The sequence below is a fragment of the Phyllopteryx taeniolatus genome, chromosome 10 (genome assembly GCF_024500385.1).
Source record: "Phyllopteryx taeniolatus isolate TA_2022b chromosome 10, UOR_Ptae_1.2, whole genome shotgun sequence".
Taxonomy (NCBI): Eukaryota; Metazoa; Chordata; class Actinopteri; order Syngnathiformes; family Syngnathidae; genus Phyllopteryx; species Phyllopteryx taeniolatus.
The window spans coordinates 23,130,374-23,146,479 of NC_084511.1; the positions used below are offsets into that span (position 1 = coordinate 23,130,374).

The window sequence follows — 16,106 nt, forward strand, 5'->3', positions numbered from 1 at the left end:
TATGGTCAAACATTTCCCTAAACTCACTCCTAAAACTTGTGGAAAGCCTTCCAAAGAAGAGCTTTAATAGCTGCAAAGGGTGGACTGGTGCATGTTAAACCCTATGGAATGGATATGCATATGTCACTTAAGTTCATATGCCAGTCAAGGCAGGTGAGCAAATACTTTTGGCAATATAGTGTAGATTCGCCTTTGTCACTCTTTAAAAAAGCTAGGTCGTGTTTTATGGGTTTGCAGTTTTACTACTGGTGAACCTATTTTAACACCTGTATGTCCGTTGAAAACTAACTAACGCTAATCTGCACATCCAACAAAACTCTGGTTACCTTGCCCGAAGTCTCCACTGGCTAATTTTAACTATGTTATGTAACAGACGTGCAGAAAGACTCACTCAAAGACATGTTTTCATAAATGAGCAGATAAAAGATTTACTTAGTTGTTTAATTCTACACATGCTTGGTGGGTAGGCACTCATTAGACCCAACTATTTGCATACAAAAATAAATGGTACATTTCTTATTTTACCTTTAAGAACATTAGCTGGGTATATAACAGAAAACTGACAGCACACTGGGTGATTTGTAAATGTTTTTTTATTCCCTACTATTGTTTCTAAACAAAGAAAAACATTCCCACAGTATGAACATTCACTCATCACATTTGCCTCTATATGTTGTAGTGCTAAAGAGCACATTTGGAAGTCACAACAATTTGAAAGAAAAGTTCACATTTTATACTAGGAGACATTTCCAGAGTCAAAGCAACAATTTCTGTTTATTTCTATCCAAAAGCTATTGAACATCACACAGAGTTCAGAATCTGCAATGCTCTCACAGAGTTACCTCTAGGATTACATATGTGTGTGTATAAGGGCACAGTGAGATTTTTCTTCACTGTCGTTGAGTTCCTTTGTTGTTCTGTTGTCTGCTTCAGGCGACGTCTCTCATTCGTCCACGGGCTCAATGTCGATGTTTGTTCTGTGATCACGACATGGGGAAATGAGGGTTTTTGGGAGTCCACGTCAAGGTACTGTAATTGTTAATCTGTCTATATGAAATTCGTTGCCACAGTACTTTTGTCATTTTGTAGAGGAAACCCTCGCATATTCGTAATTCGCTATTCACAAATTCACTATTTTTTTCAGTGAGCCTGTCCACAGCTATTTGCTGAAAGATGAAAGACTCACCAATTCACATAGTTTTGTGCTCTTTCTGTAATGCCACAGGATGGTGCCTAAACCCTGTCTAATAGGAAATTAGTAATTGGTGTAACGGAAGTATGTGGGAGTGATATCTCAACTCAGAGACTAAGGCCTCTGCACCCCAAGCTACGGCGATTGCGACTAAAAGTCGGCAACTCACACCCGCACACCTGGCGATTGACCCTCACACACATACCAACTTGCTGCAATGGCAAAACTGTTGTTCTTATCGGGCAACAACTTTTTGAGGCACCACATATGATCATTTTTATTGAACTACAAACAACGTGGCACGATTCTTTGAAGGAAGAAGCAGGTGCCCCTGGCCGCTGTAGCTATATTATACTAATACAAGGAAAGGAGAGTGTGTGGCTATTTTAGAGGCTGTTGGCAATTCACTGACTGCACTTCATTGACACTTTGGCGGCAGAGACTCTCCATGCATTGCTTTTTAGCCACATGTACAATTTCTCTGTCGTGAAACATTATGTGATACAACATGGCGTTATTGATTGAGCATTACATCTGCAACGTTGCAATGCAATTCATCTGCAATTAACATTTTGAATTGCAGCAAAACTAGTTGTTGACGATAGGATACTCATGAAAATTACTGGCAGAACCTCAGACACTGTGCGACAGTTCAGTCGCATTATGCCGTGTCGCTCTGTGTGCGGAGGGCCAAAGAGCTTTGTATGTTGGGGAGGAGCTACATTTAGCCTGGGTTGTTAGTGAAAGTTATGGTTAAAGTTGTTTTTTTTTAAAATTTGAATATAAAATTGGCAATAATTAATTTCTTTTTGATGGCAATGTTTGTGCTCTAATTATGGTTATTTTAAACTATCAACTTGAAACCTTTTGGGGGGAGCGTCAATTACTTTATCAAAATTAATAAAAAAAATTTTTTTTGCTATTACGGAAGGGATTGGTCCCCCTCCCCTGTGAATAGCAGGGTTTTACTGTGTCTGCTACACTAGTGTTTTTTTCCTTTGATATTAACAGTGGTTGACTTTTTTTCTACATACAGTATGTGTGGTCATCAAGAATGTTATTTATATGCTGTCGATAAATGGCATTATGCCTTTGTCATGTCACAAAAGTTGGGACTCTGTTCCTGTTTTACTATATACACTAGTAAACATATTTTTGACCGTTAAAATGTTGGCTCGCAAGCTAGCCAGAGATGATCTTACACTGAGTGTTTTGATGTTTTTTACCTTTGAAAATAATTAGTGGTTAACATATTTTTACAGTTGTATCATCAATAAGAGAGATTGGGACATTGGCACTGTAGCAGAATATGCTGCACCTGAGATGGCCTCACCTGAACTAAAGAGGGCTTTAGTCCAATTGGCTGTGGTTCATAAAATACACAAACACACAAAAGAGAAAATGTATCAAACAACTCATCGCTGCAGCAACACACAATACCAAGTGGATTAGTTTGTGTTCTGGGATTTACTTACACTTCTGCCATACGACGCGTTGGAGAGGGGGAAAAAAACACTCAATGAAATGGCTCTTATATGTATTTCAATTAGAAAATTGTATGAATGACGCTGAGCTTACCTGCTGGCTTTGGGGACATCAGCGTCAAAGGGAGTTCCACTGTGACGTCACTGGAAAACAAGCCATGTGTATTAATAAAAATGTATATGTAAATATTTCTGTTCAGAAGTGAAGCAGACTTATATTTACCTCGATGTCAGCCCCCCCAGCAGGCTTTTGTGGAGGCAAACAATCAAATAAACACTTAGTTTGCATAGTGTGACACAACCTTAATCATGACATGTACTTAAACCTTACCCTCCACCAGACACCATTAGGTTGACTTTAATTTTGTAGGACACGACAATTCCTTGCATCTCCTTATTATCCTGACTCCTGCGGGAAGACAGGAATAGTTGACCTTTCACAGACTGAGGATTTGGTCTTAAGACCCAATAAGTAGATGACACAACGTAGCGATGTATCACCACCACCCAGTAAGAGGATGATTACGCTGGGCTCAGCGTAAGCCCTCCGTCCAAAAGCTCTGAGATGTGGCTTACAAGGTAGTGGACGCCAGGTTTGTGTCCTCGTCTTTTAGCTGCCCGTCCACTGACAGTCCTCGCTTCTCTTTGTTGTTGGCCAGGAGCGGGGTCACTTGGAAAGACTTTTGGAATGTGGAGTTGGCGTTAATTGTCTCTCTGTGTATACAAAGTAGACAACAGTGTATGACAACAATATCTTCATTTTAAGGCATGATTGATCAGCATGTGAGAACAAGCTTTACCCAAACTCCTCTGTGCATACAGGCTTTGTGTAAGTGTCAGACGAATATAGCATCACATTTGTCAGCTGCTCAACTAAACGAGGATAAAAAAAACAACAACTTTATTATTATTAGGATTGCCCCTTGCTTCACCTTTTAAAAATCAGTCTCAATTCAGGCTTAACAAAGTCCTTATCCTCACCTATGATTTTGATTTTCTTCACAACTTTAGTGGTTTCATTGTTGACCTTTACGTTGACAGTGATAGGATCACCGTGGTAATAGACCTGTAAACAGGGGCGCAATCAGATTCATCTACATATTACTATTGTAACGTTATCGTCAGGTTCTAATGCAAAAATAATAGGCAGCCACCTCTTTGTCAAGTGAGGCTTCCATGTGAACGGGTTTGTCTGACATCATGAACTGCTTGGTGATTTCAGCCTTCGGTCCGTCGTTGTTTTTGGTTGGTGCAAACTGGATTTTTCGAATCATCAGGCGACAAGTGTCCCTAAGGCAGACTTGTTTAACTTTAACTGCTCTTAACCCAACACCATCTTGAAAGGAGAAACACTGGACATACGTACTTCTTTTCAATGGTTTCGGTAGCACTGTTTGCTTCATTGGCAATGTACGCTTTAACCTCAAAGTCCACCCCGCAAGCCTGCAGAGGAATGGGGTGGAGCGAATTTTAAAGTGGGTAATAAGTACAAATGAAAAACGTCAACTGCAGTACCTTGCCAGCGTCATTTGGTCCAGGCTGTAAGGAAACGGAGCAGGGGATGTTTGTTGGCATCTGAAACCAGGAGGAACAAGCCACGCGTCAAGATGGGGAATACATTTAATTGTGATTATGGGCTAAAAAGTGTGAGATCTCCCTCACCTGGAAGGCAAAGGGACACCCTTGCTCGCCGACCTTCTTCATGAGGGATTCCTGCATTGGTGATTGTGTTGCATTGCCATCTGTGGGCGGATAGATCTGAACACGATTTATCCAGATATCTTTCCTGCAGGACAGCCCAATCACGTCCAAATCCTCACTTCCATAACGGAAGGCACAAGCAAGGTATATGAATACTACAAAAGAGAAATACACCATCTTGAGCGCTGAATCTGGTTCTGTAAAACTGCAATTATTAACAGTGATAATTAAGTACCTTTTCTGCCATCAAGTCCAGAAGGGTCGACTTTAACAACTCCATCTGCGTTTGAGAAAAGATGCACTGGCATTAGTCTCCATGGAAACAAAATTACACAGTACGTGCAAGGAGGGATGAACTTTGACACCCACCAACCACTTCCACTGAATCCACATTGTCCACAAAGTCTCTTTTCCCCAAGTACAAGGCAATCTGAGGAAAATGGAAACGCAAGCATGTGGAAAAGTTACTCCTTCACCGTGTCGCAAGACTTTTAGGGTTATTTTAAGCAATATGGAAAAGCACAGTCTCACTCCTCCTATCCCCAAGGGTGCTTGGTAATAACTATATGACAGAGGCCACTTACATGCCCATTGCCGCTGGTCTTCTTGAAAACTCTGGAGCAGAAAGAAACAGACTTTTATTCAAAGACACTTTTACTAGGACTAGTGCCATCCTTTCAATCATACAGTGGGTACGGAAAGTTTTCAGACCCCCTTAACATTTTCACTCTTTGTTATATTGCAGCCATTTGTTAAAATCATTTAAGTTCATTTTTTCCCTCATTAATGTACACACAGCACCCCATATTGACGGAAAAAAAACAGAATTGTTGAAATGTTTGCTGATTTATTAAAAAAGAAAAACTGAAATATCACACAGGCATAAGTATTCAGACGCTTTGCTGTGACACTCATATATTTAACTCGGGTGCTGTCCATTTCTTCTGATCATCCTTAAGATGGTTCTACACCTTCATTGGTGTCCAACTGTGTTTGATTATACTGATTGGACTTGATTAGGAAAGCAACACCCTTGTCTATATAAGAACTTAGAGCTCACAGTGCATGTCAGAGCAAATGAGGTCAAAGGAACTGCCTGAAGAGCTCAGAAAGAGAATTGTGGCAAAGCTCAGATCTGGGCAAGGTTACAAAAAAAATTCTGCTGCACTTTACGTTCGTAAGAGCACTGTGGCCTCCATAAACGTTAAATGGAAGATGTTTGGGACGACCGAAACCCTTCCTAGAGCTGGCCGTCCGGCCAAAAGAGCAATTGGGGGAGAAGAGTCTTGGTGAGAGAGGTAACGAAGAGCCCAAAGATGTTGTGGTTGAGCTCCAGAGATGCAGTCGGGAGATCGCAAAAGTTCTAGAAAGTCAACCATCACTGCAACCTTCCATCAGTCGGGGCTTTATGGCAGAGTAGCTCGACGGAAGCCTCTCCTCAGTGCAAGACACATGAAAGCCCGCATGGAATTTGCTAAAAAAAACACCTGAAGGATTCCAAGATGTTGAGAAATAAGATTCTCTGGTCTGATGAGACCAATATATAAATTGTTGGCCTTAATTCTAAGTGGCATGTGTGGAGACAACCAGTCACTGCGCATCCCTTGTCCAATACAGATCCAACCGTAAAGTATGGTGGTGGCAGCATCATGCTGTGGGGGTGTTTTTCAGCTGCAGGGACAGGACGACTTGTTGCAATCGAAGGAAAGATGAATGCAACCAAGTACAGGCATATCCTGGACGAAAACCTTCTCCAGAGTGTTCAGGACCTCAGCCTGGGCCGAAGGTGCACCTTCAAACAAGACAATGACTCGAAGCACTCTGCTAAAATACCGAAGGAGTGGCTTCAGAACAACTTCGTGACTGTTCTTGAATGGCCCAGCCACAGCCCGACTTAAACCCAATTGAGCATCTCTGGAAAGACCTGAAAATGGCTGCCCACCAACGTTCACCATCCAACCTGACAGAACTGGAGAGGATCTGCAAGGATGAATGCCAGATGATCCCCAAATCCAGGTGTGAAAAACTTGCATCATTCCCAAAAAGACTCATTGCTGTATTAGCTCAAAAGGGTGCTTCCACAAAATACTGAGCAAAGGGTCTGAATACTTATGGCTGTATGATTCAGTTTTTCTTTTCAATAAATCTGCAAAAATTTCAACAATTCCGTTTTTTTCTGCCAATATGGAGTGCTGTGTGGAAAGAAATTAAATTAAATGATTTTAGCAAATGGCTGCAATATAGAAAAAAGTGAAAAATTTAAGGGGGTCTGAATACTTTCCGTACCCACTGTATGTCCCGAATCAGTATTGTTATGCAGAGTTGTCCTATTTTACTGGCAATTGTGTTAAATTATTCATCACTATCCCCACACTATTACAAGTATGACATAACCTTACAAGGTAATCTTGTGCTCATGTAAAGCCTGCAGAAAACATTTAATCCTCCGTGGTCTTCTCGTATGTTGTGTGCCAATTAACATTGTTAAAACCTTCCCTGCTGTTTCTTAGACATGCTCGGTGACATCTATCGAATGAACACAATCCGACATAATCAGGATTTATCCACATACGAGCGCAACAAGGTGTTAGCGATGCCACACAGACACGATGGTCAAATCATGAACAAATCTGATAAAAAAAAAAAATAATTTTAATGAATTAATTACTGATTTAATTCCTGCATAATTCCAGTAACTGCCATGAGTCAACACCTTGATTTGATATTCAAAAACTGATCTTGAATGATTTGTACTTTGTTTGTGTTTAACAGTCTTATCAGACAGGAAGTTTTCATTTCCAGCACCCACATAATTTACCATGTCTTGTTCCTTTAATTAAATGGTATCCATCATTAAGCTGAATGAGTGGATGGTTACAATGTCTTGAACAACATAATTATATATTAAAAATACAATACACAGTATTAGTGACCATCCATAAATAGATGGAACATTATCCAAACACTTACTTTGACATATTGAAGGTGAAGGCTGTCTGCATATGTGAGGAAAATAAACAAATTTAAGTCAAATATCAGTATCTCCTACATCATGACATTTAATTAAGATTGCCTCATTAAGAGAATAAACTCACTCACCTCTTGTCAGTCTTCTCCTGTGTAATGTACTGTATGTGTCCGTTGGCAATGTGCAGTGTGTGTCGGTCACTCCCTCCCTGTCACCTTTATAGTTTGAGCCTTGACCTCCACAGCCATCTCTTCGGCTTAAACCGCGTTTCAAAGAAGGTTCTTTTAGACTAAATCTGATTAATTGATTACAACATTGCGGTTTTGGTGCTCGCAGTGAGTAAAAATAATGTACGAGTTATGTGACTTTGAAAGAAAAAGCCCTGGGCCCGCCTTTTTGATGAATGGCCATGTCCCTTTCTTAACTGTGCTGCCGAATTCTATGCCACATAGCGTAAATAATACAGTTAGTATTTCCCTATTGAGAAACAGTTTTGATGATGAAACAAAAAAAACCCAGTCGCAAATCATGTGTAGGTGTAATTCTAATAATCATATTTAATGATGGGTTTTAAAGTGCTACGAGAATCCGACCAATCTTCTAAAATAGCCTTGTGACTAGGCCATGCGTGAATGTTAAGGGACTTTTAAGAGTGGTATTAGTTGGATTTGGTTGTTATGGCAACCAAGGCGACAGATGGTCAATTACCAAGCCGCATACAATCAGTGGAGGTATTTAAAAAAATAAAAATAAAATAACAGTGGGATTCATTGCTGTTAAAGTAATGAGACTTTGTTGAAAACAACCTTGCAAAATTTGAATTTCTAAAGAAATCTCCAAATGAGGCTTCAAAATTGTAAAAGTAAAATCAAGCTCTTGTCTCCGCTCACAGACACTGTGGGCGTGCCCGCTGAATGTGCGGATTACCCGCCCCACTCAAATGTCAACTGTCAATCAAATACACCTACTACAACCTCAAAAAACTGTATGCACTCATGGCCGACAATGAGGCTTTCATGATATTACAATATCAGTATACGATAGGTCTTAAGCGAGAGACAGTGGATGGTGGTCTGACTTTTACATTTAATTTGTGTGTATATATATATATATATATATACAACCCCAATTCCAATGAAGTTGGAATGTTGTGTTAAACATAAATAGAAACAGAATACAATGATTTTCAAACCTATATTTAATTGAATACACTACAAAGACATGATATTTAATGTTCAAACTGATAAGCTTGATTGTTTTTAGCAAATAATCATTACCTTAGAATGTTATGGGTGCAACACGTTCCAAAAAAGATGGGACAGGTGGCAAAAAAGACTGAGAAAGTTGAGGAATGCTCATCAAACACCTGTTTGGAACATCCCACAGGTGAACAGGCTAATTGGGAACAGGTGGGTGCCATGATTGTGTATAAAAGGAGCTTCCCTGAATTGCTCAGTCATTCACGAGAAAAGATGAACCTCTTTGTGAACAAGTGTGTAAGAAAATAGTCGAACATTTTAAGGACAATGTTCCTCAACGTACAATTGAGAGGAATTTAGGCATTTCATCATCTACGGTCCATAATATCATCAAAAGGTTCAGAAAATCTGGAGAAATCACTGCATGTAAGAGGCAAGGCCGAAAACCAACATTGAACGCCCGTGACCTTCGATCCCTCAGGCGGCACTGCATCAAAAACCGACGTCAATGTGTAAAAGATATCACCACATGGGCTCAGGAACACTTCAGAAAACCAATGTCAGTAAATACAGTTTGGCGCTACATCCATAAGTGCAACTTGAAACTCTACTATGCAAAGCAAAAGCCATTTATCAACAACACCCAGAAACGCCGCTGGCTTCTCTGGGCCCAAGCTCATCTAAGATGGACTGATGAAAAGTGGAAAAGTGTTCTGTGGTTCGACGAGTGAACATTTCAAATTGTTTTTGGAAATTGTGGACGTTGTGTCCTCTGGGCCAAAGAGGCAAAGAACCACCTGGACTGTTATGTACGCAAAGTTCAAAAGCCAGCATATGTAATGGTATGGGGCTGTGTTAGTGCCAATGGCATGGGTAACTGACACATCTGTGACGACACCATTAATGCTGAAAGGTACATACAGGTTTTGGAGAAACATATTCTGCCATCCAAGCAACGTCTTTTTCATGGACGCCCGTGCTTATTTTAGCAAGACAATACCAAACCACATTCTGCGCGTGTTACAACAGCGTGGCTTCGTAGTAAAAGAGTGCAGGTACGAGACTGGCCTTCCTGCAGTCCAGACCTGTCTCCCATTGAAAATGTGTGGTGCATTACGAAGCGTAAAATATGACAACGGAGACCCCAGACTGTTGAACAGCTGAAGCTGTACATCAAGCAAGAATGGGAAAGAATTCCACCTTCAAAGCTTCAACAATTAGTGTCCTCAGTTCCCAACATTTCCTCAGTTTATTGAATGTTGTTAATAGAAAAGGTGATGTAACACAGTGGAAACATGACCGTGTCCCAGCTTTTGTTGCACCTATAAAATTCAAAGTTAATGATTATTTGCTAAAAACAATCAAGTTTATCAATTTAAACATTAAATATCTTGTCTTTGTAGTGTATTCAATTAAATATAGGTTGAACATGATTTGCACATCATTGTATTCTGTTTTTATTTATGTTTAGCACAGCGTCCCAACTTCATTGGGATTGGGGTTGTATAATATTTTGGCATCGAGTCACAAATTTTGACTATTTCTCCTCGTAAAATTAGGACTTTTATCTTAAGAAATATATGACTTTATTGTGGTATAATTATGACTTTTTGTTAGTAATTTTACACTTTCCTTTTTAGTTTGGCTCTATTATCATAGGTTATGAGTTGGTGTTAAATATATTCATAGTAAATATGAGCAAAATATTGGAATGTTCATCCTTAAAAATGTTGCTGGTTATTAATTATCAAAACTCATGGACACTTCATTTGGTAGAAATTGTCAGACTGGTATATATTAAGGGAAACTACCCTAACCCCAAAAAGGCTATATGGTAACCAACAAACTTGATCCATCTCTCAGTATGATCCAGTCCAACTGCAATAATAATAATAGTATTGTTAAATCAATGGTGCAAAATATGGTCTTTTTATGAGCAGAATCAACAGTTATGGCTTTGGATTTCATTAGAGTGTGTACCTAATGGAGTGTTTAGTGATGCCAGTCTCATGGTGGTTATTAACTTGGCCTTTGGGTCAGGACCCATACCTACTGTTATCTTCCCGTGCGTCACTCACTCATTTGGCACAAGGCCTCTTTGGAAAATCTGTGGGTAGATCGTTGCTGGATTTTCACACTTCTTCAGCCAAGTGTAATGGATTAATTAATGAATGAGATGGATTTTGTGGAAGATTTTGACACCTTTACAGTCAAGGATAATGACAATGTTGGCCTCAATTCAGCTAATGTACAACCCCAATTCCAATGAAGTTGGGACTTTGTGTTAAACATAAATAAAAACAGAAAAAGATGATTTGCAAATCATGGTCAACCTAACCATGTTCAACCTATATTTAATTGAATACACTACAAAGACAAGATATTTAATGTTCAAACTGATAAACTTGATTGTTTTTAGCAAATAATCATTAACTTAGAATTTTATGGCTGCAACACGTTCCAAAAAAGCTGGGACAGGTGGCAAAAAAGACTGAGAAAGTTGAGGAATGCTCATCAAACACCTGTTTGGAACATCCCACAGGTGAACAGGCTAATTGGGAACAAGTGGTTGCCATGGTTGGGTATAAAAGGAGCTTCCCTGAATTGCTCAGTCATTCACAAGCAAAGATGGGGCGAGGTTCACCTCTTTGTGAACAAGTGGGTGAGAAAATACTCGAACAGTTTAAGAACGATATTCCTCAATGTACAATTGCAAGGAATTTAGGCATTTCGTCATCTACGGTTCATAATATCATCAAAAGGTTCAGAGAATCTAGAGAAATCATTGCATGTATGCGGCAAGGCCGAAAACCAACATTGAATGCATTTTATTCATTTTTACCTCATGAAGCATTACTAGACTAAAGTCACGTTCAGTTTGCCAGAAAAACAGCACACAGACGGTTACCTAAACTTAAAACTGTCCGTCAGTCATTTCACATCTCATGAAAAAGCTGTTTTTTTCCCCCCAAATAAAGGAAGGTGTTAAGGTGGATGGATGGGTGTTGTGTAAAGTATATCTTTTAATAGGATCCTTCCTGGTGTTTTGCTTGAATTAGCTTTCCCTAGTTGTGCCTGCACGAGGTCAAATATACAGTAGTCCCTTAATCCCCTTATGGTTAAGCTGGAGCTTTTTTAGGCTCACACTTAATTTAGACGGGCAACTTTGTTTGTCCCAACATATTACAGCCCCTTGGAATGACCTCGTCTTAGTAAGCATGATCTTCAGCGTGTTAAACTTAGGCGGTCATGTAGCTTTTGTTGCCATAACAGGAACAAGTTCTATTGCTAAATTAAACGAAGCAATACTTTCATATTATCCGCAGCAAATCATGGTCAACCTAACCATGTTCAACCTATATTTAATTAAATGCACTACAAAGACAAAATATTTATGTATAACGTTCAAACTGATAAACTTCATTGTTTTTAGCAAGTGATCATTCACTTGGAATTTTATGGCTGCAACACGTTCCAAAAAAGCTGGGACAGGTGGCAAAAAAGACTCAGAAAGTTGAGGAATGCTCATCAAACACCTGTTTGGAACATCCCACAGGTGAAGAGGCTAATTGGGAACAAGTGGTTGCCATGATTGGTTATAAAAGGAGCTTCCCTGAATTGCTCAGTCATTCACAAGCAAAGATGGGGCGAGGTTCACCTCTTTGTGAACAAGTGGGTGAGAAAATACTTGAACAGTTTAAGAACGATGTTCCTCAATGTACAATTGCAAGGAATTTAGGCATTCCGTCATCTACGGTTCATAATATCATCAAAAGGTTCAGAGAATCTAGAGAAATCACTACATGTATGCGGCAAGGCCGAAAACCAACATTGAATGCATTTTTTTCATTTTTACCTCATGAGGCATTACTAGACTATAGTCACGTTCAGTTTGCCAGAAAAACAGCACACAGACGGTTACCTAAACTTAAAACTGTCCGTCAGTCATTTCACATCTCATGAAAAAGCTGTTTTCTTTTCCCAAATAAAGGAAGCTGTTAAGGTGGATGGATGGGTGTTGTGTAAAGTATATCTTTTAATAGGATCCTTCCTGGTGTTTTGCTTGAATTAGCTTTCCCTAGTTGTGCCTGCACGAGGTCAAATATACAGTAGTCCCTTAATCCCCTTATGGTTAAGATGGAGCTTTTTTAGGCTCACACTTAATTTAGATGGGCAACTTTGTTTGTCCCAACATATTACAGCCCCTCGGAATGACCTCGTTTTAGTAAGCATGAGCTTCAGCGTGTTAAACTTAGGCGGTCATGTAGCTTTTGTTGCCATAACAGGAACAAGTTCTATTGCTAAATTAAACGAAGCAATACTTTCATATTATCCGCAGCAAATATTTTGAAATCAGACACTGTACAGTTTTGCCATGACTTTGCCCATATTTGTCCTGCAGTCTTCTTTTCACAATTGTTGAGACTGGTTTGTCTTTAAGGAACTTGCTTCATGAAGGCCTGACTGTTGTCTAAAGACTATGAGGGACTGTTACTCGTGCTCGTCTCTTCACAAGGGCTTCATACTCTTCTGCTTTGATTAGTCTGCGCTTGCGCTGTTTGCTGAGACCAGCACACACCACTCCATAAGAGACTCACTTTCTCATACAGCTACAGTATGTCTCGCAACAATAATAAACTATGTATTCTGGATTTTGAGCATCTGGTCAAGATAGTTAGTCTAGACTAAGGATCAGTTTGTGTAATGTAACACAATGAGCTTGGTTCAGTTAAAACAATGCCTCATTTAAACCACAGAAATGTCGGTTCCTCTCGACCAGTCTTTCCCACGCTTTCTCAGCTACAGACCCAAATTAGAAATTTGCTTCCTCCACGGGGGTGAAACCACAAGTAAAATACATCGTCTATTGCCACAACATCGACATATAGACTGATAAAGAACATGGCAGACTGTGACATTCAGTCATTCCAGTAAACATGAATCTCTGACATTTGGCGACGCATGTAAAAATTTGCTATTTGTAACAGAAGTACTGTTGGTGTCTGAACCTGAAGTCAGAGAAACAATCAATAAAACATTTCATACTGTGCCTTGAAAAAGAATTTGCCCCCTTCTCAAATTCGTGTAATTTGTTTTGCATAGTTTCCCCACTTTAATGTTTAAGATCATTAAACAAATGTAAATATCAAACAAAGATAACCCAAGTCAACATAAAATGCTGTTTTAAATGGTCATTTTATTTATTAAGGGAAAAACTAATAAAAACTACCCGGCCCTGTGTGAAAAAGTAATTGCCCCCCTTGTTAAATCATGAATTAACTGTGGCTAATCACATGTTTTAGAAAGCTGAGTTAATTTTCACGGACCACACCCAAGCCTGATTACCTCCGAACCTGCTAGATCAAGAAATAACTTAAATAGAACCTTTCTGACAAAATAAAATCAGCCAAAAGACCCAAAAGTTGCAACAGAATGCCACGATAAAAAAAAAATTCAGGAACAGATGAGAAATAAAGTAATTGACATCTGTCAGTCTGGGAGGGGTTACAAAGCCATTTCTAAAGATTTAGGAAACCGGTGAACTAAGGTGAAAGCCATTATCCAAAAATTGAGAAAACATGGAACAGTGAGATGAACCTTCCCAGGAATGGACAGTCTACAAAACGTATCCTCAAGAGCAAAAGCTCAGCGATAACTCATCCAAGAGGTCACAAAGTAACCCAGAGCAACATCTAAAGAACTGCAGGCCTCCCTTGCCTCAGTTAAGGTCGGTGTTCATGACTCAGCAATAAAAAGGGACTGGGTAAAAATGTCATCCATGGCCGACTTACAAGGCGAAAACTGCTGCTGACCAAAAATAACATAAAGGTTTGTCTTATTTTTTTGCAAAAAAACCTCAAAACAGACTTTTGGAAGAATATTCTATTAACTGACGAGACAAATGTTGAACCTTTTGGAGGTGTGTGTCTCGTTACATCTGGCTTAAATGTAACACACCATTTCAGAGAAAAAACAAAACAAAATATAGCAACAGTCAAACACGGTGGTGGTAGTATGATTGTCTGGGGCTATTTTGCAACTTCAGGACCTGGATGACTTGCTGTGATTGATGCCACCATGAATTCTGGTCTTTACCAGAAAATCCTGAAGGCGAATGTTCGGCCATCAGTTTGTGACCTCAAGCTGAAGCGCACTTGGGTTCAGCAGTAGGACAAGAATCTAAAGCACCAGCAACTCAAAAAACAAAAAAATAACAAAAAACAAAAAAAGGTTTCCGAGTGGCCTTCTCGAAGTCCGGACTTGAATGCTTTGGCACGACCTTAAAACGGCTGTTCATGCTCAAAACCCCTCCAGTGTTGCTGAATTAAAACAGTCTGCAATGACTAGTGGGCCAAAATAGCTCTGTAGAAATGTGAAAGACTAATTATAGAAAAAGCTTGATTTCAGTTGTTGCTGCTCAGGGTGGCTTAACCAGTTATTAGGTTTAGGGGACAATTACTGTACTTTTTTTTTTTTTTTACACAGGGCTAGGTAGCCTTGAATATTTTTGTTTTCCCTTAATAAATACACTCACCATTTCAAAACTGTCTATTTACATTTGTTTGATGATCTTAAACATTAAAGTGGGGAAACTGCGAAAAAAAAAACTTTAGAAAGGGGTACATACTTTTTCTCGACACTGTATGTATTTATTTATACTGGGGTTACTCAAGTTATGAGGATCCTAATATGAGGTTTCGAGGTAGCGAATGCTACTTAATGATGTAGTTTACCCAGGGGTCTAAGAATGCATCGTAGGAAAATGATTATTTATTTACCGGTAGTCAAAATAATGTATCTTAGTTCATCTATCTATGCCAGCTATGTAAGTGACAGGCTGAACAATTAAATCCTCTTCCATTAGATCGCCAAAGGTACAATAAACCTGTGCTTCCACCTGTTGCCATTCATATAACTGAATAATTGGTTTCTGTTTAACAGGTACAGATTTTACACTAAGAAAATTTGTGAGTAAATTGAGACAAGATCATCATTATTTCCGTACATATGAAATTTGTGACAATATTGTCCGGTGGTGTGAGATTTTTCTCATGTAAAATCTGTGCCTTTGTTCAACAAAAGTTGGGAAACACTGCTATAATGAAGGAATTGCAGCCATAAATGGGGTTTTCAGGAGGGATGACAATGGAGGTGTGCCACACAGTTTGAAAATTCTTGATAAGTATGATAAAGAATAGGAGGGTGCCAGGTAGGTGGAATTTTCATGGTAGACAATCATGTATTTATAGTTATACAGGGCTCAATACATTCTAATGCTGTGTCCATGTCTATTTTATTTTTTTTTACGGGGGCTTGTGTTAGCAGTCGTTGCATTTCTGCTGAGTACAGCACGAGTTTGCAGAGCAAATATGAAGCCAAGCAGCGTCCCACTGAGTTCTGCGCTCCGGCTAGCAGAGAAGGAGGGAAGTAGGAGGGCTGATGTTCTAGGCGGGCAAAAATAAGAACGTCAGGGTTGATCATAACCATATGCTGGCTGCTATTTTCCCCTAAACTAAAAAGCAATATGGGACGGGAGCATTTCGGGGGAAAACAAAAACAAA

General features: G+C 39.4%; 2 protein-coding genes across 6 annotated transcripts in view; one reads left to right on the forward strand and one right to left on the reverse strand.

Annotated features, from left to right (window-relative positions):
• Nucleotides 1–575: 575 nt before the first annotated feature.
• On the reverse strand, nt 576–7,603 carry arr3b (arrestin 3b, retinal (X-arrestin)). The gene is made up of 17 exons (XM_061787064.1): nt 7,477–7,603; nt 7,348–7,373; nt 4,962–4,992; nt 4,747–4,807; nt 4,613–4,657; nt 4,339–4,532; nt 4,192–4,251; nt 4,043–4,119; nt 3,831–3,966; nt 3,658–3,742; nt 3,477–3,549; nt 3,253–3,390; nt 3,008–3,085; nt 2,900–2,923; nt 2,771–2,820; nt 2,526–2,671; nt 576–977 (listed from the first exon to the last, which is right to left on the reverse strand). Exons 2-16 carry the CDS (start codon nt 7,353–7,355, stop codon nt 2,664–2,666), a joined length of 1,068 nt encoding a protein of 355 aa, XP_061643048.1. The 5' UTR covers nt 7,356–7,373; nt 7,477–7,603; the 3' UTR covers nt 576–977; nt 2,526–2,663.
• Nucleotides 893–16,106, forward strand: part of inppl1b (inositol polyphosphate phosphatase-like 1b) — a 41,568-nt gene continuing 26,354 nt past the window's right edge. For 4 of the 5 annotated variants that reach the window (XM_061787045.1, XM_061787049.1, XM_061787048.1 and 1 more), the window contains exon 1: nt 893–1,026. The gene's annotated coding sequence lies outside the window, so the exon portion shown is untranslated. Of the gene's footprint in view, nt 1,027–15,537 lie in introns of those variants that run through there. The other variant, XM_061787047.1, reaches the window with a different exon arrangement.